This window comes from Bemisia tabaci, chromosome 2 (genome assembly GCF_918797505.1).
Source record: "Bemisia tabaci chromosome 2, PGI_BMITA_v3".
Classification (NCBI taxonomy): domain Eukaryota; kingdom Metazoa; phylum Arthropoda; class Insecta; order Hemiptera; family Aleyrodidae; genus Bemisia; species Bemisia tabaci.
The window spans coordinates 78168436-78193523 of record NC_092794.1 but is presented as its reverse complement, the minus strand read 5'-3'; the positions used below and the strand labels follow the sequence as shown (position 1 = coordinate 78193523).

Genomic DNA, 25088 nt, shown 5'->3' with positions numbered 1-25088 from the left:
GACTTTTCTGAAATTTTCATGCCCATACAAAATTTTTTGCCCCCCGCGGCAGCGTTGCCAATTTGCGGACTCAAAAATATCGAATTTGATGATAAAATGAAGGTTTCGAGGTGTGATTTCCTCCAAAATTTCACGAAAAATGTGCAATCTGAGAGTTTTCGATAAGAAAAGGCATACTTGAACAATTTAGAGTTGCAGTGTTGCCAGCTTTTGATTTAAAATTCGTCAAAATGACCCAAATCGCGTTGCAACCTCGAGCGCTGGATTTTTATTTCGTTCAGAATTGGTTATTACGGTTCTTCTGTACTCTATGCATTTAGGTACCATGAAAATTATGCCATTACTTACTTGATGGGTGCAGCTAACTCAAAAAGAGAGGCCGGATAAAGCGATGAGTCGGGGGAAAACGAGCGGTTCGGGTTGACAGAAAGTTCTTAAATCTACTCCATCACCAGAAAGTAGAATTTGAGAACTTTCTCCCACCCCCCAAACCTTATCCCTGTTGCAGTCAATCCTTTGAACATCTGATCTGAAATTTTGCCCCCGAATTTTTACCAAAAACATGATGTGTTTTTGCACAAAAACGTGTTTTTATTTTTCATGTTTTTGGTAAAAATTCGGGGGCAAAATTTCAGATCAGATGTTCAAAGGATTGACTGCAACAGGGATAAGGTTTGGGGGGTGGGAGAAAGTTCTCAAATTCTACTTTCTGGTGATGGAGTAGATTTAAGAACTTTCTGTCAACCCGAACCGCTCGTTTTCCCCCGACTCATCGCTTTATCCGGCCTCTCTTTTTGAGTTAGCTGCACCCATCAAGTAAGTAATGGCATAATTTTCATGGTACCTAAATGCATAGAGTACAGAAGAACCGTAATAACCAATTCTGAACGAAATAAAAATCCAGCGCTCGAGGTTGCAACGCGATTTGGGTCATTTTGACGAATTTTAAATCAAAAGCTGGCAACACTGCAACTCTAAATTGTTCAAGTATGCCTTTTCTTATCGAAAACTCTCAGATTGCACATTTTTCGTGAAATTTTGGAGGAAATCACACCTCGAAACCTTCATTTTATCATCAAATTCGATATTTTTGAGTCCGCAAATTGGCAACGCTGCCGCGGGGGGCAAAAAATTTTGTATGGGCATGAAAATTTCAGAAAAGTCACATCTTATACCAGGTTAATACATACTAAAAGTTCAGATCGGTCACGGCAAGGATGAGAGAGAAAAGGTTCAACTTGCCGCCCCGTGCTCAGTGTGCTATTTTACCCTTAAAAAACCGCAAAAATTCGATTATTTTTCAAAAATCTCAAACACTCTACTTCGAAATTGGCCAAAACCCCATCAGGCAGTACCCTACTACAACTTACAATTTGAATTTTTGATTTTGAATGGAAATCACACTCCGAAACCTTCATTTTATCATTAAATTCGATATTTTGGAGTCCGCAACTTGGCAACGCTGCCGCGGGAGCAAAAAAATTTGTATGGGCATGAAAATTTCAGAAAAGTCCCATCTTATACCAGGTAAAAACATACTAAAAATTCAGATCGGTCAAGGCAAGGATGAGGGAGAGGGGGTTTAATTTGTCGCCCGGAGGCCAATTTTGCTATTTTACCCCTAAAAAACCACAAAAATGCGATTATTTTTCGAGGAGCTCCGACAACCTATTTCGAAATTGCCCAAAAACCCATCAGGGAGTACCCCACTACAACCTCCAACTTGAATTTTTGATGTACAACAAAGTCGCATTTAAAGTGAGTTCAGGGGCACCGTGCTAAGTTTTGATCGCTTCTCAGTAAAATTTACAGCTAATATTATTTTCTCTTGTATTTTATAGACAGGAGAGAGTAAAGCCACTTCCTTGAAAAAGTTCCTGTCCAAAGTCTTAAATGCCAGTGAAGAAAACGTTGATGTTTTCACCATTTTACACTCTCCCATCAATGCTAATCATTCGGAGCTGGATGTACGGTTCAGTGCGCATGGATCACCATACTACAATCCCCAGAAGATTAACTCCATCTTGTCACTTCACCAAACTGAGGTAGGTATTCCTTGACAATTTTTCCAAAAAATAGATCAAAATCAAGAAGCAGAATGATAATCAATGAGGGAATCTTGGTTACATGCCATCACAGTGGTGAAGCGAGCGGTCTCCTTCATCATGTTTCGGCAAGAAAGCTTGATTAACTGGATACGAAAGGACTACGTGCAAAATGGGCCATTTGGGGCTCGGGGCGGATACCTTTGAGGCTTGCTCTATTCATTCACCTAACAATGCCCCATCTTTTCCCAAAGTTTCAAGCCCCCCAAAAATTTTGGGGAGACGCGGCGGGGAGTCAAAGTTAAAAACCGGCAAAATTTTCGCGAATTTATTACTCGAAAACCAAGAAGTTTTGGAAAACGCGGTTTTCGACGAGCGTATTCAGCGTGACGAGAGCTTTCAGAAAATGTATAACATCATAGGGTTTTGTCAACTTCAGCTCGAGTTATCGCCTCCAAAGCGCCGGAAGGCTCAAAAAAGACCCCTTATTTTTTCACGTTTGGGCCGATTTAAAAAAAAGCCATTTTTTTATTTTGATGAAAAACTGATATGTTGTTCCTGACTCTCTGTAGCCCCTCTGGCTCTTTACCGCATGCTGGGGAAATGTTTTGGTCGCGAGTTATAAGAGCGGAAAGGAGCGAAGGTCGGAAAAATCGGCTATTTTAAACTGCGCGCGGCGACGGATCAGGAGACATGTGGCAACAATGCGAGGTCAGCAGAGGAGTGTGATTCGCCGAACTGAGTGGGAGGGGACGTTTTCCCTCCGATCAACGCCGCGCGCGCAGTTTAAAATAGCCGATTTTTCCGACCTTCGCTCCTTTCCGCTCTTATAACTCGCGACCAAAACATTTCCCCAGCATGCGGTAAAGAGCCAGAGGGGCTACAGAGAGTCAGGAACAACATATCAGTTTTTCATCAAAATAAAAAAATGGCTTTTTTTTAAATCGGCCCAAACGTGAAAAAATAAGGGGTCTTTTTTGAGCCTTCCGGCGCTTTGAAGGCGATAACTCGAGCTGAAGTTGACAAAACCCTATGATGTTATACATTTTCTGAAAGCTCTCGTCACGCTCAATACGCTCGTCTAAACCGCGTTTTCCAACACTTCTTGGTTTTTGAGTAATAAATTCGCGAAAATTTTGCCGGTTTTTAACTTTGACTCCCCGCCGCGTCCCCCCAAAATTTTTGGGGGGCTTGAAACTTTGGGAAAAGATGGGGCATTGTTAGGTGAATGAATAGGGCAAGTCTCAAAGGTATCCGCCCCGAGCCCCAAATGGCCCATTTTGCACGTAGTCCTTTACCAGTATTTTTTGTGGTCCCCACTAGAATTTTCACTAAATTACTGGAATTTTTAAGAAGTTGTCCAATTTTTAAGTGTCAAAAGCTGGGTCATGCCGCCTTAGTTTGATCAAAAACTAGTTTATCCAATTATTGAAACGGAGCTGTGCATGTACAGGTGTCTTATTCCGTTTTGGGACAGTTTTCATTGCCTCTGTGGAACAGCATTTTGAAAATCAATGAAATTTAGGCATTCACAAAGAGCAAATGATCAGAGCTTGGGATTTGGGTAAATTAATCGCAGTCTGAAAGAAAATGGTTGGAGATAAGTTTGGAAATAATGTTGAAATGCAACGTAGCTATGGAGCTATTAAGGATAGTAAGATACTATACAGTGTTATTCAAAATTCACGAGGCAATTTTGCTGCAGTACTCGAAAAAATTTTACAGTTAGTGTGAAAACCTCACAGACATTTTTTAACTTGGGACAGGTGAAATTGAAGGTGGTGAGTAAGAAGGCAATAATCTAAAAATTCCTTTGACTAAAATAGATAAGTTTACTTTCGGTTATAGTGAAACTCTTGTTTCACTCCTGTGAAGTCAATGTATCAAAGATGATTATAGTGCAGAGCCTTTATATCTTTGATTTTAATGGTATGCGGAGGATCACTCTTGACTTTCATGTAAGGAAAGCAAGAGGACTTGAAACTTCCATTTCTTTTAGTTACATGATATAAGCAGTAATTTACATATCGAAAGCCAATGAACATAACTGCCTAACGGACAATTTAAAGGCAAAAGTGAGTTAGCAGCTTCGCCACATTCTGCAGTATAAAATATGCAAACTGATTATTTTAGTTTTTTTTTTTTTCAATTCTGTAGGGGAGTACTTTAATGACAATGTAATGTATGGAAAAATTGCAAATCTAACCTTAAAATTACAGAAATGGCAAAGTTTTCTCTTTGTTCTGCAGAATCGTCAGTTTGCAGATAGGTGGTACTGTTTGCTAGCAATCAATAAAATTGATCGACTTTCCTTGCAATTTTGCCATGAAGGGCTAAAACACTTTTAACATTTAGTGGGAGATTTTTTACCCGTTAACTACACGCAGCAGTGGTCATCGCACAGGGCCACGGTTTGTCTTTAAAATCGCGACATGTTGAGAGGTACATAAAACCGGCAAGTAGAACTGATATCGCTCCAAGGCACAGGTAACGCTCTCTCTCAGACATAGACTTACCATTGAGTTCAGGTTTGTGATAAAAGAACGCCCTCTTCACACAGCAGTAATAATTTAAGAATGGTCGCTGTAAGCACCGGTCCCGTCGGGCCTGTAAAAACTTTACAACACTGTATAGCTTTTAGTTACCTAGTTACTTTCCTCTGTCTCTTGTCCCATCTAATACGTACAAAAGGTATTGCACGCAGTGTCTGTCTCTTACCTTATTTATGATTATTTGACCGACTGATTAGTATAGCTATTGAAAATAGCTCCATTTGGTGACCTTGACGTGATCAATCTATTCGAGTCAAAGTGTAAAATAAAGAATAAAAAGTGAAGTTACAATATTTGTGATGAAGAACACCTACAGGAGATGAAGAAGACGTTGCGCTTAGTATCTTAACAAGGGCTCATGCATATTGAATTTTTGAGTAGTGAATACAGTGAACGGTTAATTTCGCTTCCGCTTTCAACAGGATCCTGACAGGATCTACAACCGTTGCTTTGGAACGGAAAAATTATCTAAAAAAAATCTGTCAATGCTTATCCATATGAACTCAAAGGAAATAAGAGTCAATTGTACGCTCACTTCTTCCTTCCCAATGATTTTGTCCTACTGGTTTTTCATGTGGTTAGGGTTTATAATGAGGCAGTATATCTATCTATGATGAAATTCATGAAACGACCTACACAGTGTTCCTGAACTTCTTTTTCAAATGCGTCTCACTTTGCGTGAAGTTCTTAATGAATGTTGAAGTTTTTACAGGGTCGGCGTGGCGCAGCGAGACATACCACCAAAATGCCATGGTAGTGAACATGTTAATAACCTCACTTTAGACTTCAATAGTTCATTTTTGTGTCATTAGAGAGTGTAAATGTGCATCACACCTTGACCTTTATAAGCCCCAAACATGGTAGATTAAAATTTAAAATTGCTTCTTCATGTCATTTGATTGCAATTTTGTGGTGCTTATTTTTTTATTTTTAATTTGGAAGGGAGATCTGCTAATTTTGGGATCCTTATTAATGAAATCAATGACGAATTTTACTGTTCTCTCATTTTAGTTGCAACGTGAGCTTGATGTGGAAATCCTCATGATCAACATCAATGAATGTTTGCAAGAAAAGAAATACTGTAAGAACGAATCATGTACTAACTTCTTAAAAAAGAGCAACACTCCCTACCCAGTCTACACAAACACTTCATCCTTTGTTGGTATCAGAGCTGTTGTTAATCCTTTCTGCAAGTGTGAAGCTCTGGCTAAAGTTTGCTATAATGGTGGAACTCTTTTCAATGATGTGTAAGTTGAACGTTACAGTACTAATTTCTTCCAAATTATGAATTTCAATCAATCGTGAACTTATTTTCATTATCTTGCTCTTTTTTTTTATAATATTAGGAGTATTCAAATTTTTCATAACTGAATCTGTTTTTAAATATTTTTTGTCCTCGATCAAAGGACTCTGCACACCTCTTATGGAAAAGTGCACCATGACGGATCCTTAATTTATATATTGTATTCGATTCTCCTCAAGATGCAGATCAAAAGTTATCATTGCACCAACTTTCTAAGATGCACCGTTTGCGCAAAAAACGGCCGAAAGGATTCAATTATTTGGCAACCATGAATCAAAAAGAACAAAGCATTCGAGAACAAGCGTCATGTAAATAAGGAAAAACGTAGAACGTGTTTGTCTTCTTATCTGTTCCTGCCGACTCAGGGGCTATCTCCTTCCCGCTCTTGTCCAGTTGACGTTCACTGTTTTTCTTCGACTTTCCTGTTCATATGCTCCTCAAGAGTCTGATTTGGATGGTCGAACAAAACGGCGTGCGGAATCCGAGATAAGACTGCCGCTCGGTGCTGGAGCTCCTCTAATTTCCTTGTTGACACAGAGCCTCGAGTTCACGTGAGTGCTGAAATGAGGAATCTTTCTGGCACTTTATCGCCGAGTAATTGAATTTTTTCGGCTGTATTTTGCAAAAACGGTGCATTGTAGAAAATTGGCGCAATGATAACTTTTGATCAGCATCTTGAGGAGAATCGAATGCAATATATAAATTAAGGATCCGTCATGGTGCACTTTCCCATTAAAGGTATGAGGGGTCCTTTTCCAGTCAGAAAACTCTTTAACTTCATCATGTATTGTTATCCCAGTAACCAAGTTTTCATATCAGAAACTGTTGAAGATCTGATACTGAAACCGATACCGTCCTATCTTACACAGAAGAATTTTCCACAATTAGAAATGGTCAGAGTTGCCAAGTTGAGATTGTAGTGAGTGTGCTCCAAATTTTTCTGTTTAAGAAGAAAGTCAGAAATTACATGAACGGTATTGCAGGCATCATAAGATTGAGGGTGGTTATAGCTCTATGCAGGTGGAGTGGCTTGTATCACACTACTTTTTCTGACTACCTGTCTAGCATGCACACAGATGTTGACCTCATATTAGGGAAACGTTGTCAACAACTCTGCACTTTTGTCCTTGCAGTTCTGGAAGAATAGTAACCACTGTCATTTTTATTCTTGAAAAATACTATTTTTGGACATCCGTGTTGAGGAGAAGGGAGGGAGAAAGAGAGATAGACATACATTTAGTTCGGTAGGTGGGAATCATTTTCAGAATGATTTCTTGCATGATGTCATGTTGATGGAAAAATGTTGGCTAAAATTCAAAAGGTTCACTTCTTTCAACACATGTGCGTTGTCATAAAAATGTAAAAAACACAGGTGCATGATCAGAACATGTTTGGAAGTTGGACTAGTTTTTGTTAGAGCCAATTTAGGCAAGTCCTTTGCAATGAACTCTATATGATTTTCTGTCTCAGGTGCGAATGTCCAGAAGGTTTTGATGGTCCACAGTGTGAAGTGATGGGTGTTGGTTTCAATGGTAATGGATGGGCGCTTTACCCTCCATTGGGAGCCTGCTCAGATTCTCATATTTCAGTGGAACTTCAGCCACGAGAGAAGAATGGTCTAATTTTATATGGTGGTCCTTTTAATCATCATCGTTCATCTGCAAGTGCTCAAGGTATTATCCTTTTTCTCAAACAAAAATTGACTTTTCCTAGTTTTTAATTTGTCTTTATTCATTCATCAAATTCATCGTTGTGTAATTCCTTCTTGTACTTAACTAAGTACCATGAAATCATGCTAAACATGCACTATCTAAGTCAACAGCAGAATCCTTTTCAATTGTGATTATAATGCTGCTAACCTAAGGGACAGCATTTTATATGAAAAAACAGCGGTTGTTACGATCTGTGATTCTTATACTGCGCTCTCTCCTATAAGACGCTCAGTCAGGATAAATTAACAGAGCAATTGAGTGCATCACTGGCAGAAAAACAAATCTTGTGCCTTGATTTGTACCTTATGGAGTTAGATGGAATGGTCAAGTCTCCAATTATCTGCATGGAATTTAGGTTTCCCAAGACTGTACCCTAAGATGCTGTTACTGTATATTAGGGCTGTGCGAATATGGTTTTTTGATGTCAAATCGAATCAAATCGAATGTTTTGAAAAAGTTTCGAATTCGAATTGTATATTTTTAATTTTTATGTATTTTTGACCAAAACCAACCTGTGTTGGTCGAAGTAAAAATCGGATAAACAATTTTTTTTCTTTCCAACATTCAAATTTTGAATAAGAAAATTACTATTATGAAGAAAAACATTAATAATTAATCAATTCATTTAATTATCAAATGGTTTTGCACACACTTTGATTTGCTGGGGAAATAAAAGAAGGGAGAGAAAATTGTTTCCTCTAATTAAGGACAAGCAATTGATAGAACTATTGCGGAACATTAGAACTGCTGCTTATCGTCCGAAAATCCATTTTATTCAGTTTTACTTCACATCAATGCTGATCTTGCACAGACAGTCCAGCAACATCGCAAAGACAGGGGTGCTGCGCTGGGCAGAGGAGTATTGGTTATGGAGTTGTACCTTCGCCCATTTGTATGCCATGTTGATGACGTATTTGGTTGAACTCAAGTGGAGCAAATTTCCAATTGACCTGTCTAGTACGAGTGCGGTGCGCTGGATGAACCCATGAAATGTTGGCCTTTGTTTACCTAACCTCAAAACAAGTAGTTTGAACTTTGCGCCTGCTCGAGTTCTTCCTAGTACGTCATCAATGTGGCCGAATGTACGAATATTCGGTCTTTTTTTTAGATATTCGAAGTTTTTTCAATGTGGTTAGATAATTCGATTATTTGAGGTTTCTAAGTTCGAGTTTGAATCGAATATCGGAAAAATTATTCAAACTCGAATATTCGAGATTTTTGAATATTCACACAGCCCTACTGTATACCAAAAACCGTTTCAATGAAATTCCAATATTACTTCAGTGGCAGGTGCGTAGGTAGCATTACTGCTGCCCAGAAACGTACAACATACTCTTTGTTGCACTGTTCAGCAGAGAATGGCAGAACACAGCCTTCTCATGATCTATGTGAGGATAAAGCATTCGGCAGTTAATGTAGCAGCCAAGCAATTAATCAAACTTTACTTGTAATCACGAATGATGTTTTTAATATTAATTAATTGTAATGATCATCAATTTGAAGTATGAATAAAAATTACTTTGACCTTTCATGAAATTTTGAATTTCGGAATTTCTGTTGCGTTTGATCAAATGCGAGCGTTCAATAATAGCATGGCACTTGCCTTTAGTAGTGAAAAACTGTACTCAACAAGTAGTCAAACCCCTGAGTGTAGGTCCACTGCAGGGGCGCAGGTGTGCTGCGTTTTTTTGTTGACTAAGATTTTCTGTAGAGTTGGGCTGGGTATCCGGCAATTATCCGGATTGCCAGATTATCCGTCCGGATACGATTTTCGCTGGTATCCGTATCCGGCCGGATAATTACGATATCCGGTTTTTGGACCCGCCGGATAGTGCTTTAACAGCTGTGAAAATTTCGAGAAATTTTCGGTGATATTTTGGCATTTTTTGGCGCACTTTGAGTAGTCATGATAATTGTTCAACTTTTCGAAACTTGTAATCATCGGAATTAAGGACATCTCCCGCACATTTACACGATTGCAACGTGTCCCTTATTTCCGAAAGTTCGCGTGTTTCACTTTCAAAGACGAAGATGCAGGTAGAAGATAAAAAAAAAAAAACAATGCCACCAACATGTGCATGAGGTCCCTGTTGGTAACGTTTTTAGTCCGAATGTAAATCCACAATTATTGTAATGTCGCTGTACGCAGCTTGTTATTGCAGCATCAAAGCGCTGTTTTCTAATTTTGTCTTGTTTAGGCACACTTCTAATAATATCTCTCTTTCTGCACTTCAGATTCATCTGACACATCACACCATGAAGCCAATGAAAGCTATGCTGCTTATCTGCCAGGTCTTTTTTTTAGTTGGTATTCATTTTAGCGAGCCGACTCATAGCGTATCATTGAAAAATATGGAGGTTGTCGGAGCGAAGGCACATAGATCGTGGATGACGGTCTTGATGGTGTAATACACAGTATGCCTCTTGTCCAAAGCGTGAAAGCGGGAGATTTTTTTCCCGCGAAATCGGGAGATTTTTCTCGCGCGAATTCGGGATATTTTTCTCGCGCGAATTCGGGAAATTTTTCTCTCGCGAAATCGGGAGATTTTTCTCGCTCGAGATTGAGAGATTTTTCTCGCGCGAAGTCTGAAGATTTTTTCGCGCCAAAAAGCACTGTCCCGATCCGGCTGGATACAAAAAATCGATATCCGGATCCGGTGACGTGGAAAATCCATTTCGGCCCAACTCTAATATTTTGGATACTTTTGATCAGAGAGGTTGGCAGCACATCAAATATAAGGCAGGCAAGGAGGTGTCAAGAAACACATTTTGTGGTGATGGCATTTCAATAAGAGCTACCACTTTCCATTTTATAGACTTGTGAAGCGCAGAGGGTACATGCTTTGTTGTGGACAGACGTATCCCAGAGCGAATTTTATGAGGTTTAATTCACGGTCAGATTTTCTTGCAGGCAGTGTGTGCTAACATGTTTTTTTAACTTGAACAAATTTTAATTGTATTGGCAGGTAATTTATTTAATCTTAATCAAATTTCAATCAAACCCGAAACACCTTAATTGTACAGCTTTAGCAATTTGAAATGTAAAGTAAATATCAGCACTCTAAGTTGTAATCTAAAGTTTTTTGAGATTTACCAAGTTATTTTTTATTAACAGATTTCATCTCTCTTGAGCTTCAAGATGGTTACCCAGTTTTATTGGTCGATTACGGTTCTGGAACCTCTCGCCTAGCTCATAATCATATCAGGCTAACAGATGGACACATGCATAGAATTGACATTTACCTGAGTAGAAGTGTAAGTATGCCTTTCTTATATTTAAATGGTGTATCGGTAACAATCAATTCGTGACAGGCCTCAGAAGAGGAGATCTTAGCAGCAGGGCTCCGACGGTTTAGAAAACCAGGAAAGTTAAGGTATCACCGGGCCCGAGAAAAGTTAGGGAATTTTCAACACTAATCACTTATACATATCACTGATATTCCAACTGCTTACGCTTCCTGATCATTTTTAAGGTTTGTCATCTTTAACTAGGTACTGAATGCTTTTTTCAACAAGTACATAATTTGATCTTTTAACAAGGAAATTTTGTCCAAAGTCAAGCAAATGTTAGTGTAGTCTTTTTAAACAAAATTGTACATTTTCTTTGAAGATCAGGAATAGACCAGGAAAGTCAGGGAATTGGAAAGTTTTGGAGTCTGGGGAAAGCGGAAAAAAACTGGGAAAATCAGGGAATTTGAAGGTATAGATATTATGACAGCCCTGTAAGTGCTTACAAACTCAAAATTGAGCTGTTGCCATGATTGCTGCGAGAACTGTTGAGCCAGCTCTCACACCCCCCCCCCCCAGAAAAATACCTATAAATTGACCTAATTTTTCAATATGAAGCCACTATTCCTTGCTCAATTCAGAAACAACATGTGTGCCATTAATTTCTTTATTCCTCAGATTTGTAGCATTGCAATCATTGATACACATTTTTCAACTTCAGCTATCGGAATGTCTGTGGCTAATAACCGTGTATCACTACCTGTCATTGTTTTAATTTCTGGTTTTTAAATCTTCCTTTTGAATTTCTAGAGCATTGAGCTTCAAGTAGACAATTGCAAACAGCCACCCTGTCTGAGTCTCACAACTCCAGAGGGTGCAAATGAATTCCTAAATATCAATGGACCACTTCATGTCGGTGGAACTGCTTTCCATAACATTAAGCTGATTGCAGATCACTACAACTGGACACATGCTCCAAAGAACATCGGATTCAGTGGATGCATCAGGAATATAACTTTCAACGAAAAAGTAAGTCCCTCCTCAAGCTTTGATCGCAGCCAAGATCGTTTCAGGAAAAGTATCATCCCTGCAAAGTTTCTTCTGTTTGATTTATTTTGTTTAACTTCAAAGACTACAGATGCACGTTTCAAACCCATGATTTGTGCGTAAAATCTATCATATCAACTATGTCAACACAGAATTCTCTCAGAACAAAGCATGACAAGTGCCAGATTTCATAGTGCTAAATATTTTTCTCTCAAATTTTCATCTAATCATAATCAGTAAATGAATCTGAATTTTTGCTTTTAACATGAAACATTTTAATTTCAAAGTATGTTGAAGCCATATTGTATCTCAACAGCCCATCAGTTTGGAAATATATTCCTAGAATTAACCGTCAAATTTAAGAACCTTGTCCCACCACAGGTTACAGTAATAACAAATTCAGTGTTTTACGCATAATATGAGTTCGCACCAAGAAAGAATCGGAAAACAAAGCACGGATTCGGACTCAGCACACAATTTCAGACAGGAATAATGTATTATCGTGTGAAGCAGTTGGCAGGCTCTGTGATTAAAAAAGTGACCATAGCAAAATGAAATCCCCTTTGGACACACCCACCTACATGAACGATTTGTCTAATTTTTTTATTTAGGGCCGAAAATAAACCGTACGTTAACTTTCAAACTTTCAACGCAATTTTCTGAGAATCACTGACTTTTCATGGTATTTCTGGGTTCTTTTAGGTAAATATTTTGTAATTTAATCGGTGTTAAGGTACTGAACTTATACGGATAGATTGTCAATGAAGTTTCTCATCAGGATAAGCATTAACTGCTTTTTGTTTCAGCCTTTTAATCTGGGAATGCCAAGTTTTGCAAAGAACCATGATGCCAGCTGTAGTTTAGGCATTGCAGGTGCTGTATCATTGGGCATTGATGCTAGTTTCCTTTTAGCTCTTCTTGCCTGTCTAGCTGTTCTCCTTATTCTGCTTGTCGGAGTAGTCGTACACCGCCGCAAAGCAGACGAAATGCTAAAAGATGCAGATGACATTCGGGAGAACATCATCAATTATGAGGACGAAGGAGGTGGCGAAGGTGACATGACTGGCTATGACCTAACTGTTCTCCGCCTTGGCTATGATGACGTACAAGGGAATGGAAAGTTACCATACTCTGCAATCTCTCCCGGTGAGGTTCCTGATATTTGCGGGTTCCTGGATGGCAAGAAAAGTTCTGTTGACAATGATCCTGAAACAGGTACGTTATTTTTTCATGGCGTTCTTATGGGTATCTTTCCTCATAGTTGTGCAACTTTCCTGTATGAAGTTGGTGGTAAGTGAGTGAACTAAGTACAGAAAAAGTTCTTTCAGCCAAATCTATCAGCCAGCTAGCCATGCTGAATGTCAGCTCATAGAACTAGCTGTGCCATTATTTGTGGCGGAGGGGGGGGGGGGGAGATTTATTGTTTTTAAATCAACCAAAGCAATAATTGTATGGTCTTGACCCATGCCATGGGATGAAAGAACAACATAGTCAAAACAATTTTAAGGGGCTTGGAAGACGAGGCGCATAAGTGCAGTTTTTATTATTTTGAAAAAGACGAGTTTGAAGCTCTGGATTTTACTCCGACACCTTCATACTACAAGCATAACAAGCTTTGGCACGCAGCTGAGGCAGCTGGGCTCTAATCTCTAGTCTCGAATTTCTATAAATGCACTTATGCGCCTTGTCTTCCAAGCTCCTCAATTTAACATTACCTCTTGATGCTCTTAGATCCTGTTTGGAAAACCATACCAGCCTCTAAATAACTTATAAGCGCCTCTTTATAACTTAAGAGTGGAGGTTCAAAAATTTCTCATGAGTAAAATAATGTCGCTAATATGAAAGGGCAAATCTCCCTTGATTCTCTGGTTTGTTGTGCTATTCTGTAAGTGCCAAGAAATTGATAAAAATACCTGAATTTTCCTATTTTTTTCACCTCTTAAATATCCTCTTAAAAACCAAAATCAATAGTTGACTATCATTTATAGGTCCCTTTGATGATGTGAGATACTATGCCTATGAAGGAGACGGTAGTACAACTGGCTCGTTATCAACCTTGGCATCAGGCACAGATGAAGGAGACTTAAACTTTGAATACATTTCCAAGTTTGGGTCACGATTCCGTAAACTAGCAGATATGTATGGCGATGACCCCAGTGACGAAGAGGATGACAATTTCCAACATACTGGTTCGGAGTCTTGGTGCTAATCAGACTACCCTTTCAGTTTCCGCAGCGAGTGATTCGATTTTTCAATTCGAGGTAACATAGTTGTCAGGCGAGAGATTTTCAGTTTACCCTGCCTGATCTCTGTAATTTAAGTTGACCAAAATCTTTAATAAGTCATTCTAATCTCTAACTTCGATGCAGGGTCCTTATATGTACTGCTTATCATAAAACACTCAGAGAGAACAGATGAAGAAAGAAAGGATTTTCATTCAGTTCATTTATAGGTTTGTAGTGTGATGATAGAGTTCATTTTGATCTCCATGTTTTTTATTCATAGCTCATAGACAACCTGCAAAAGATTTTTTTTTTTTTAAGTGATCACAACGCCAGTGGTAGATCGAAATCTTTTGAATTGTAAAACCTTCACTTGGTCATTTTAATTCCTTATGATAGCAGGTTACAGACGTCATAAAGTTCGTAGAGTGCCTGTGAATTCTCTTTACAGTTTTTGACTTGTCTCAAACTCAGTTTCCAAGAGGAACTAGTTTTTGCATTTCAAATGTAATAGTTTTGTTGTATTTTTTCTGTTCAGTTACCCACAAACTTGTTTCTGTTTTTATTGAGTTGTATCTGCAGCATTATTGCATAATATTGCATGGTGGCAAAGGATTTGTGAATCCACCACTTCCATTATGACTGATGGCAAATTATGCAGTTTGTGCAGTGCGACGATCAGAGCACCAAAACAGCTCATTGGTTGTATTGTTGCTGTTAATCACTGTTGCGTCTTATTGGCAGTACCACTCCGCCATTACCCCCTTTCAGGACTCGTCCTTCTCAGGATTCTGCTTTTATGCTGAGATGCTTTGAAATGAGGTTGATCTGTGAGGAAATTAGAAGTAATGGGTTTCTTGTTTATGTCATCAATTTATGTTCAAAATAGGTCCACTTGGATTTCAAGTGAATTTGTTGAAAATTCTCTTGAAATGCTCACTTTAAGTGTCAGAAGTTAGAACCGCAGAGATTCTAAAAAATCTTGACCCAGCATATGTTGCTTGATGCTACCATTAAGTTAATGCTCACATTTTTTACATCTTTAACTTTAAATGCTCCTTTTTCGACCATACTTCAATTTCAGTCAAAGTGACTTTTTTTTTTTTTTTTGACGTGCTGAAAGAATCCTTATTTTTAAAAAAATTCTCATTGATTTCTAGCACTTGTCCATCAGTGTTCATATGGGAAGAAAAATTACAAGGGTCCACAAGGAAAAAAATAACAAGGTGAGTTTAAGTTGTGTCTCAGCATAACCAAAACTGTTCACCGAATTGTGTTCACGAATTAAAATTTTATTCCGTCAGTATATTCAAATGTGCCTTTTGACTGTTCAGTTTGACAAACGGAGATTCTTGAAGTTTGTAGGTTGCGCTTTAAATCTTTGGGGACCTCTATAACAACTGTATCAATGAGAATGAAAACACAACAACTTGGAAGAATGAGAATGTTCCTGAGACACAAGAATTTGCACAGTAAGTGAAGAAGTTACAATAAGAGAAAGATTTTTGGTGGAAAGGACAAGTTCTTAGGACAAGTTGCCTTAAGGAAAAGCCTTTTCTCAAAGTTACCTAGTCACTCATCGTAACAAGTCCCCTATTGTGCAGTATTTTGTGTCTCCTGATTATTTTCATTTTTCCAAGTTAGCGTGTTTTCATTCTCACAGATTCAGATATGTTCGCATCTAAATGCAAATTGTGATCCATGCCTAAATTTGATCAATCCACAAGAAATGTAAGTGCCATCTTTAGATAATTTTTGTTGTCGATCACTCAGCTAGTTAATTTTCCCGGGTGACTCCAAGCAGTATTGTGTTCGTCAAAATCAACAGCAGGCTCCGTCAAATGTAAACCGAGCTCCCTAAAACTTAGAGACTTAAAATTCTAACACAAAAAACAGTCTGAAAAGTGGAAATAGTCCTCTTAAACTTAGGTCCTTAAGTCAAGCAATGGTGCTAATAGTTACTTGTTGCCTAAACAAAATTTTCTCCATCATTCCTGCCATATGCCATTAATTTAATTTAAATTATCAGAGTTTGTAGGGACTTTCATTTTTCAGCAAGTGGTGAAGTCACAGTAGTAGGTAATTTCTCCACGATTTTTATTGAAAATTGAATTTTGATATTTGTTTTAGGAGTTGTTAAAACATGAAGGTTTGACTTTGGATCCCCCTCGCGTGCCCTCCAAATTTAAAGTCTGACATTTTGGGGGACAAAGGGCTTGTGTGTGAGCTTTCAATAGACAAAGTTTGAAGAATTTTGAAAGAGGGGGAGGGGTAATTTTTGTCATTTTTGCATCATGCTCTTTCAACAGAGATTTTTCATTGTTTTTGTAGTCTCTTGCTATATGATGGTAACTACTTAACTTTGTATTGAGTCAAAGGAGCTGGCAGCTGGAGAAGAGGTGTGGGTAAAGTGCAGTCTTTCGATAATTTTTAAGATGTGTTGAGAATCTTGTTTGGCCTCTGAATAGTTCCTGAAATATTTAAAGAGTTATATCAGAGTAAAAATGCCGTCCAGTGCCAAAGCCTGTAGGCTCTTTATTTTTAATTTGAAGTGAAAAAAGGATATTGTTGTAAAAAAATTATTTCTAAGGTTGGAAAATGATTTCATTGCTAATGTGAATTGAAATTTATTTCACCTTTATGTAGCATTATTTTGGCTAGTACCTAATTTGAATCATTGTACAGTTGTAGTTTAAGTAGTTATACCGACTGCGATATTTTTAATTATCATTCCAAACTTTGTAATTCCTTTTATTATTGTTCATAATTGTAAATACTCATTTTACCCAATTTTTTACACTACTTTGTAAGATATACATAATTTTCAATTCTTCAAACCTAAAGCACTGTTGATTGTTTAGATATTTTATGTTGCCATCTTGCAGAGTGAGTGACTGTTACGCCCTAGATTATTAATCAAATTATCATGACTAAGCAAGTAAAAAACTCGCCCAACGAAGTATTTCCATTAGCATAATAAGTTTAGATGTGGAACTTACGCTTAAAAGATTCTAACTCTATCATAGGAAGATTTATTTTATTTTATTTTATTTTATTTCCGTGAAACAGATGTCAGTAGTTTAATTTAAAAAGTGGTGATTAATGGAGATTATTATTATTATTATTATTATTATTATTTTTTTTTTTTTTGTAATTTTTAATCATTGAAATATTCTCTAGATTTCTAGCATGGAGAAGTAGTGACAACATTTTCAGGAAGCCCCTCTGACTGCTCTTTCTCCAACTTGCAAGGCTCTATTGTGTGTGCAAATTGGAATCTAAATGGCTAAGTAACGAAAAAGTATCAAGGAGGGAGGGGCTGTGAATGCTCATGATGAGATTTATTAAACAGAACTCTTTGCAATCATATCATTGGGCAGGGAAAGAGGGGAAGACATTGCGGTGGTATCTGAATGGAATGTGCTTTCAAGGAGTTAATCAATATTAAGAAAGAAGAATAATTCACTACAATCCTAACAGAGATTCGCAACATGCAGGGATATAGCATAATTTTTCATGAAATGAGATGAAATCTTTTGAACTTAAAAACAATTTTAGCTTCCATATAAAGACTCTCTGACGATAGAAAAATGTATTGATCTCAGGGGGAAATATGTTAAACGTAAAGAATGAATGCAAACAGATCTATTGAATGCAATTGAGACCATTGATTGGAGGAGGGTCAGGTGGTCCCTATTGTTAAAGTAAGTTAGATACCATTTGTTTCCAGATTAGTTATTTCACTTGAGTAGTTCAGGGCCAGTTTTGATCAGACAATTATGGCTAAATCTTGTCGCTGCCATTTCCAGGCAGTGTGGATGTCTAAATGAGAAGGGTATTGTGAAAGTGGCCTCTGCATTGTAACACTTGTATCTAATCTGAATATAATCCTCTGACAGTGCCTTTTCTTGTTTGTATCATTGTATGAAAAATGTTTCATTAAGCTGTATATATTTTTATATGTGAAGGAATTTTCCATCTCTGTGAAAGTTAAAAGGATAACAGAATGATATGAATGTGTCTATTGTTGACAGAAGTGCTGTGTGAGAAGAGGTTTCAATATCTCTTTTTCATTGGATTACATTTTGCAGTGAGGAACCACTATTTCTTGCCCATTTTAGAAACAGCACACATACATTGGTTTCCCTATGCAGATATATGCTTTTATAGGAGAGCCAGAGATAGTGGTTCCTTTTTGCAAAATGTGATCCTTTATTCTGTCACTCTGATACATGTGGTGTAGTTGGACCATTAAAATTTTCCTGAAAAGGAAAGAAAATTTCTTTAAAATAGCTAACTTCGTCCATTGAAACAAGTGCATGAAAATTCAATGCAAAATCTCGTTTTCCCGGATTGACTGCTCAAAATTATGATTTTGTGATCATATTTTGATATTTGATACATCTAAATTGAAACTTTCCTCAAGATATTGAATAAAATTGTACAATCAATAATGTTAATCGAATCTCAGCAGGAACATTCTGCAACGAAGGACTGCTCGATCTCTGTCACTGCTGTGAAAATTTAACAGTGAATATAAAGAAAGTCCGTTAATTTTCTTGCAGAATAACAATAATCAGTTGCAAGCCTTATTTTCCGTATGAACCCATTATTACTTAGTCTCATTTGTAAGTGTTTTTAATCTTCTTGAATGAAGTGGATAATCTGGAGTTATCACCTCAATTTTTCTGGTGAAACCTCCTAAAATTTAATTACAAAATCGAATGAAAAAATGGGTAGATTCAAATGAAACGTTTGGAGAGAGGGAGGATCACCTACAAACGCCTCATTAAATTTTATTCAGTATCATCATGAGCGTTTCATTTTAGATGTATTAGAAATCAAAGTACGACAGTAAAAATATTATTACTAGCAATCAATCTGAAAAAAACGAGCCTTTTCATGCGCATATTTCAACAGAGGAAATCAATCTTTCTAATAGAATATTAAGGATTAAATTGAGGAAATCGTTAATTCTAATTAAACTGTGTTACTTCAACATATACCTCGTTCTGCACATGCGTTTGGGTACTAAACCTAAGTCCTAGACCTCATAGCTAAAAGAAATTCTTTAACAAAGAAAAAAGTGAATATTTAAAGTTACTGGATTCCACCCATTTGTGGTCGTTAAAGATTCCCTGTGTACGGCGTATCAACAGGAAAGTTGAATATTTTGACTCCGAAACCTTAAATTGTGGCCGAAAATGCATGAGAGAGGACCATGTGCAAGTATACACACCTTTTTTTAAAGCTTTTCAAAGTAATGAATTCAAAATAGCATAATTTTATTCAATATATTTTTTTTTTTTTCCATAATTCCAAGTTTCAAATCAACAAAGAAGCCTCAATCCTCAAGACTAAGTAGTGTTTGATTCACTTTATGTCTTGAAGTCGAAACAAACAGATGCATTGTTTACTGCAATTCTAAACGTCGCTATTACCTTGAAATCATATTTTGTATTATTATTTCCATATATTTGTTTGTTAATGAGTCCCTCTTTGAATCCCTTGTACAGATACTTCGGCTTCTGTACCAGCGTACAACTTATTACAGAACTGTTTTCATTAACCTATAGGTGATTTCCTCTTGTGCTACTCATGCCCATCATGAGCTTAGTGCACATGAAATCATAAAGCTTTAATAGTATCACAGCATTATTTTTGTACACCCTGAAGCGAATATCTTAAGCCCCTTTGGAAAATCTAAATTCTATAGAATACTTAGAAAAATCTCTACATTAATTTTGAAATTTTTATTTTCTAATGTGTCAAGTAAGTATAGCAATCATTTGTCCAGTTTTATGGTCCTTTAATTTATTCAATGAAGTATAAACAGCTTAGGAGCTTATCTCATTGCTTTGCTCCTCATCAGTTAAATTAATTTTATTGACTCTGTATCATTAGTGTAAGTCAAAATCATTTCAACTCCTTGTTTTTGAATTTGTAATTAGAATCAGTTTCTTAATTTGTTGGTTTAAAACAACTCGTGTACCACTAAGGACATTAACATTAATATCTATAATATCTATCTCTCCTATCGGCACCCAAGCCCTGAGAATATGTTAAGTATTTCCTTTATTCATCTTCCTGCGTGAAATGTTTATGCCTTGTGTACTTAATTGTGTCAGTGTGACAGGTTTCTTTTTCACCAATTGAACAGCTATAAGTGAACAGTTATGTTGTGACTTAGTAGGGGCTCTAATACCTATGCATTAGTCTCAATAATCCTTGTAAAGAAATTAACTTTCTCAATCAAGGGACTTAATGTACGTAATTTTACCAAATCGTTTGTAGTTTTAAGTGCCTTCCAGAATCAATCTCTTATGATAGGTTCATTTGTATGGATCAAATGTTGTTTACATTGTAATGCTCTATTTTACAATAATTTGAATTATTGCGATTGTTCACTAAATGATAAACGACCAATTCTTTAATGATTGATCACTGCTTTCAATGCTCTTTCATTTTGATGTTCATAAAAATTTGAAGTTCAGACAAGATAGTGGCCTTTAAAAATGATTTATTTAAATTTCTTGCAAAAAATTTGTCTTAAATTATCAGTAACTTATCTTTAATTATCAGTAAACATCAGTAACGTTCAGGAACGCTGCATATTGATACATTGGCTCTTTTTTCTTAATTTACCCCCTTTAATCTTAATGTTTGTTAACTTGTGTGTTTCCTTTAAGCGGTTACTTTCATAGTCTTTTATTCATCTATTGGAATGTGCCTTTTGTGATTTTTTTTAATTCCATGTAATTTTCTATCCTCAACATTTTGTTCCCCCTAACATTCCTTTTTCTTTGGCGAGCGTTTTTTGAAAGGGTGAGTCTCCAGCTCATCTTGATGAAATATTTTGTCTTACAGTTATTCCTGGTTCATCTACAGGGTGACCCAGGAGACCCAAGTACGAATTTTGAAGGAATTGATTCTTTGGGTCAAAAAAGGACGTTTTTGTGTTACAACTTTTTTTCCAATAACGCTTTCCCTGGGGGCCCCGTTATCACCATTAATCCCCTAATACTCCCTATTATCTCAAAAACGATGAGTCCCAACGAAAAAATGCAAGACATGTTTTCCCAATATTTTTCAACGCTGAATCTAGTGGTGCCGTCGAAAATCAATTTTTGTTGCTAGAAACCATGATTTTGGCCACTTTAAGGTTTGACACCCCCCTAAACCCTCCCTTAAAATTAGTTTTTCCTTTCTGAAGGTGAAAAATGAAAGGAGCGCTAAGAATTACCCCCAATTTTGATTAATATTGGTTGATATACATTGTCACAGTGTTGAGAAGAAACTGTGTGTTTTCTTCCAACTTTGGGGGGCCATGGCCCCCAGGGAATTCGTTTTTGAAAGTAAAAGTTATACCTCTAAAACGTATTTTTCTTACCCAAAGCCTCGATTCCTTCAATATTCGTACTTAATTCTGGGACCCCTTGTATTTTGTCTTTTTTATTCGTGAGGTGCCAGAAGTCAGCGATGGCCTTAGTGGCTTAAAATCAAGTGTTCATCAGACACTCCCGTCTAAACCATTTTTACAGAATGATTTGTGCTGTTGAGATTAATTTATTTTCCCCCGATGAGAGTGAGTACTCAGTAGATATGAAATGAATAATCAGAAATACTTCTGGTATCAGGATTGAAATCTTTTAAGTGCAAAAGATTTTTGATTATAGCAACCCAGAACCAATTTTTGCGTTATCACTTAATGAATTGGTGGATGCAAAATGCTCGGTGGATTTTTCAAAGTATCCTCTGACCAAACGAGAATGTAGAAAACAACGAAATCGTAATAATATTGAAAAAGAGGATTTTTGGATTTGCAATATGTACGCAGAAAAGATAGGGGCATTCTTCCTCTGCGGAAATGAATTTCTATGTCCACTTTGTCGACGAGGAAAAAATTTCAATTATCAACCTGCAATGCTCGCAATTCCTTAAATGAATCACATATTGCAGAAAGGGCACTATTGCAGAAATGTTAACTGTTCAGAAAATGCAAAAAACTGATTTGAGTGAACTATAAGCTTTTGGAAAAAAAATTTTCGATGTTTTCTTTTGTCCCCCAAGTAGACTGACAATTTCCATAAAAATTTTTTACATGATACTCTTTCTGGGTTGTAAATAATGACACTTGAAGGAAGAGCATTAGTGCCCTTTCTGAAATACATGGGGGAAGGAGCCATAAAGAGTGATAGAATGAAGCCAGAAAATTATTTTAGCCCTCGTTTTTCATCTCAAATGTATGGCAATGATGCATGTCTATAGCGGAAGTTGGAAATTGTACATCTCCAGTGCAACGTTTCAAAATTTCTGCTCTCTTTTTATACTATTTTTTTAAAGAGAACTAATAGAGATTTTCCCTTGAAATTTTCCGAAAACAATCTTGATGGTGTGAAGAAAGTGTACACAAAATTTTAATAGAGAATACTTGAGAGCAAAAAAAGAAGACGAAATAAAATTGGCAATGTCGCAATTGATGGTATGCGATTTCGAACTTTCACCATGTGGTTTGCCCGTAGCTATGCAAATTTTAAAAATATTTCTGGCTTATTTCAAGTCAAGAAATTTAAAAAAAAAAAAAAAAAATGTATCCTTTGAGGTTCAATAGCGTAGTAATCTTCTACCTACTTCCTCATCCAACCTGTTACGGGCTCCTCTCACTTCCTACACTCAAGGTTCAATTCTCACTCCTTTCATTTTCAGCGTGAGTGAAGCGTGTAGCGTGATCACTGTCGTTTTGAAACGCAAAACTAACCTCTCAATCGTATCAAAACAAAACAAACGACGAGTTGCCGCTGCCAATGCGCGCGCACCCTGCAGTGGGCATGTACTGCAGAAACGGCACTATATTACTGCAACAGTGCCCTTTCTGCTCTATGTGAGAAACAAACCCCTGTCAAAAACACATAAAAAATGCGAATATAGTGCTCTGTCTGCACTACAGGGTGTGTCTACATAAACTAATGCGAAAACCGCAAAAAACTCAATTTCGAAAAAATTGTCGATTGTGCCCTTTCTGTAATAGCTGATTCAAATATACTTTCCAGCTCTCACCATTCCATTTTTCTTCAATCAATATTCTATGACACCATCACTGATTTGTTTCAAAAAATGTTTTTGTACTTTTGTCTTTATTAAGATTTTTTATTTTGTCGTCACAAGACTGAGAGGAGGAAAATTTAATCCTGAGACTTCTAATTACTGTTTTATTTATTTATTTTTTTGCTCTTTTGTCATGATCTCAGATATTGTTTGTGATGGCTGTTTTGCCTAGTTTCTTTCCTTTCAAGACTGAACCGAAAAAGTAGTTTTTACGGTTGCTTTTGGTACAAAGTGGCATTATTGACAAAGGAGAAAGTCGCCGTGGACATTCACTTAATGCTATTCCCTGCGTACTTCGCTCTTAAAAAAAAAATAAAATCTAGTATAGAAAGGAATCAGAAATCTGAGGAGGCATTCACCAACTTGGTTGTAACATACTTGGAAGCAGATACAGAAAGGAACCAAACCACAGCTTAAAGTCAGGCGGGTCCTTGTCTTCAGCAACCTCTTTTTCTAAAACTGTTCTCAATGTCAAGATTTTGTTCCATCTCTTATTTATTATTAGACTCTGCTGGGAGGGGAAGTATATACTCCGTTATCTTTAGGGACCAACCTTTTCAAACGGTTTGAAAGACTAAAGCATGCCAACCCCCTCCATGTTGACAAAAAAGTTAGCTTTTCATGAGGCAATCTTTCTATTTTCATACATTAAGTACTTTCCTCGACCAAAGAAAAAAAAATGTACTTTCATTTTAAGAAGGAAACAACCCTCTGATTTTCTGAAGGGGCAAGTGACTGGAGAACTATAGAACTGGATGATTGCCCTTGAATGATGTAATTTTGTTCTAGTTCTAATTCTCCTGTGCCAAATTATAATGGCTTTGCTCCTCTCTGTTGCTTTTAGTCCCATCCCATAGTAATTGTCTCCCAAAGAAAATCTTCGTTTTGAGGATTGGTTCGCGAAGATAGATCTACTTTTCTGTTTGTATCCAACCTTTAGTTGCTCAAACAGTTCATCAATTCTAAACTAAACATTTAAAGTAATTGATCACAAGGTCATTGCATCTCGTTCCTAGAGTACTTCCTTTTTTATTTTTGACCTTCCTAGAAAACTCAACATTGCCCAATAAACGTATTTTCAATGAGGTTGAAGTTTCACATCTGTTAAATTTTTTCTGTGTCTTAGAATGTGCTATTACTTCTTGGACAAAAAATTAATTTTTCCTTCTTTTGTTTCCTCAGCTTTATTTTTATGTGTAAATACATGCATTCTCAAAACATATTTACACTGTATTTTTGCTATTCATTATTTTACGGATCAAATTTAATGTTTACAGAGTAGAGGAGGAATAAATGTAATCAATTTTTGTATAGGAGGAAATTCAATTGTAAACTTGTAGCTCTTTTTTACACCATTTTTTGGCAAATAAATATGTTGTAATGTACTTAGAAAATAGTTTATTTTATTTCATATGATGATTGATTTTTTGTATCTTTCCTATGGATTGACTGAAAGCCAGTCAGGTATACCAAAGAGAAGAAAATAAGTTTGTTTCATATCTTCAAATTTCCCTAATCACCTAATTAGTACACATGTAAATAAGAATTTACATTTATGATTTAAAGTAACGTCACCTTCCAGCCGAAGTATCATAAGCGCCATGGGATGTTTTAGCATTTCGGCCATTTTATTTTTTTACAGAGAAATTGTTGGTTGAATGTATTTGAAAGTTTCACTTAATTTTTTTTTGGCAGCACAAAGAAAATTCAGTGAAATTTTCGGACGGCTTTGTTGAACAATTTCTCCATATAAGAATGAAATGGCGGCAGAAATTTTGAAATGTTGCATGGCGCTTGTGATACTTTGGCCGGAAGGTGACAATGAAGTGTAATGAATGAGATCTCAACCTATTTTGAAAAACTGAGCCATCTTT

The 25088-nt window shown here is 36.8% G+C and overlaps 1 protein-coding gene across 5 annotated transcripts in view; it reads left to right on the top strand.

Annotated features, from left to right (window-relative positions):
• Positions 1-24608, top strand: part of shg (cadherin EGF LAG seven-pass G-type receptor shotgun) — a 79735-nt gene extending 55127 nt beyond the window's left edge. For 2 of the 5 annotated variants that reach the window (XM_072296330.1, XM_072296332.1), the window contains exons 18-24: positions 1842-2045; positions 5609-5844; positions 7371-7573; positions 10728-10867; positions 11651-11869; positions 12694-13102; positions 13876-24608. In XM_072296330.1, the coding sequence (XP_072152431.1) occupies positions 1842-2045; positions 5609-5844; positions 7371-7573; positions 10728-10867; positions 11651-11869; positions 12694-13102; positions 13876-14096 (1632 nt within the window). In that variant the 3' untranslated portion in view covers positions 14097-24608. The remainder of the gene's footprint in view (positions 1-1841; positions 2046-5608; positions 5845-7370; positions 7574-10727; positions 10868-11650; positions 11870-12693; positions 13103-13875) is intronic. The other 3 variants (XR_011899185.1, XR_011899183.1, XR_011899184.1) reach the window with 3 other exon arrangements.
• Positions 24609-25088: the final 480 nt, after the last annotated feature.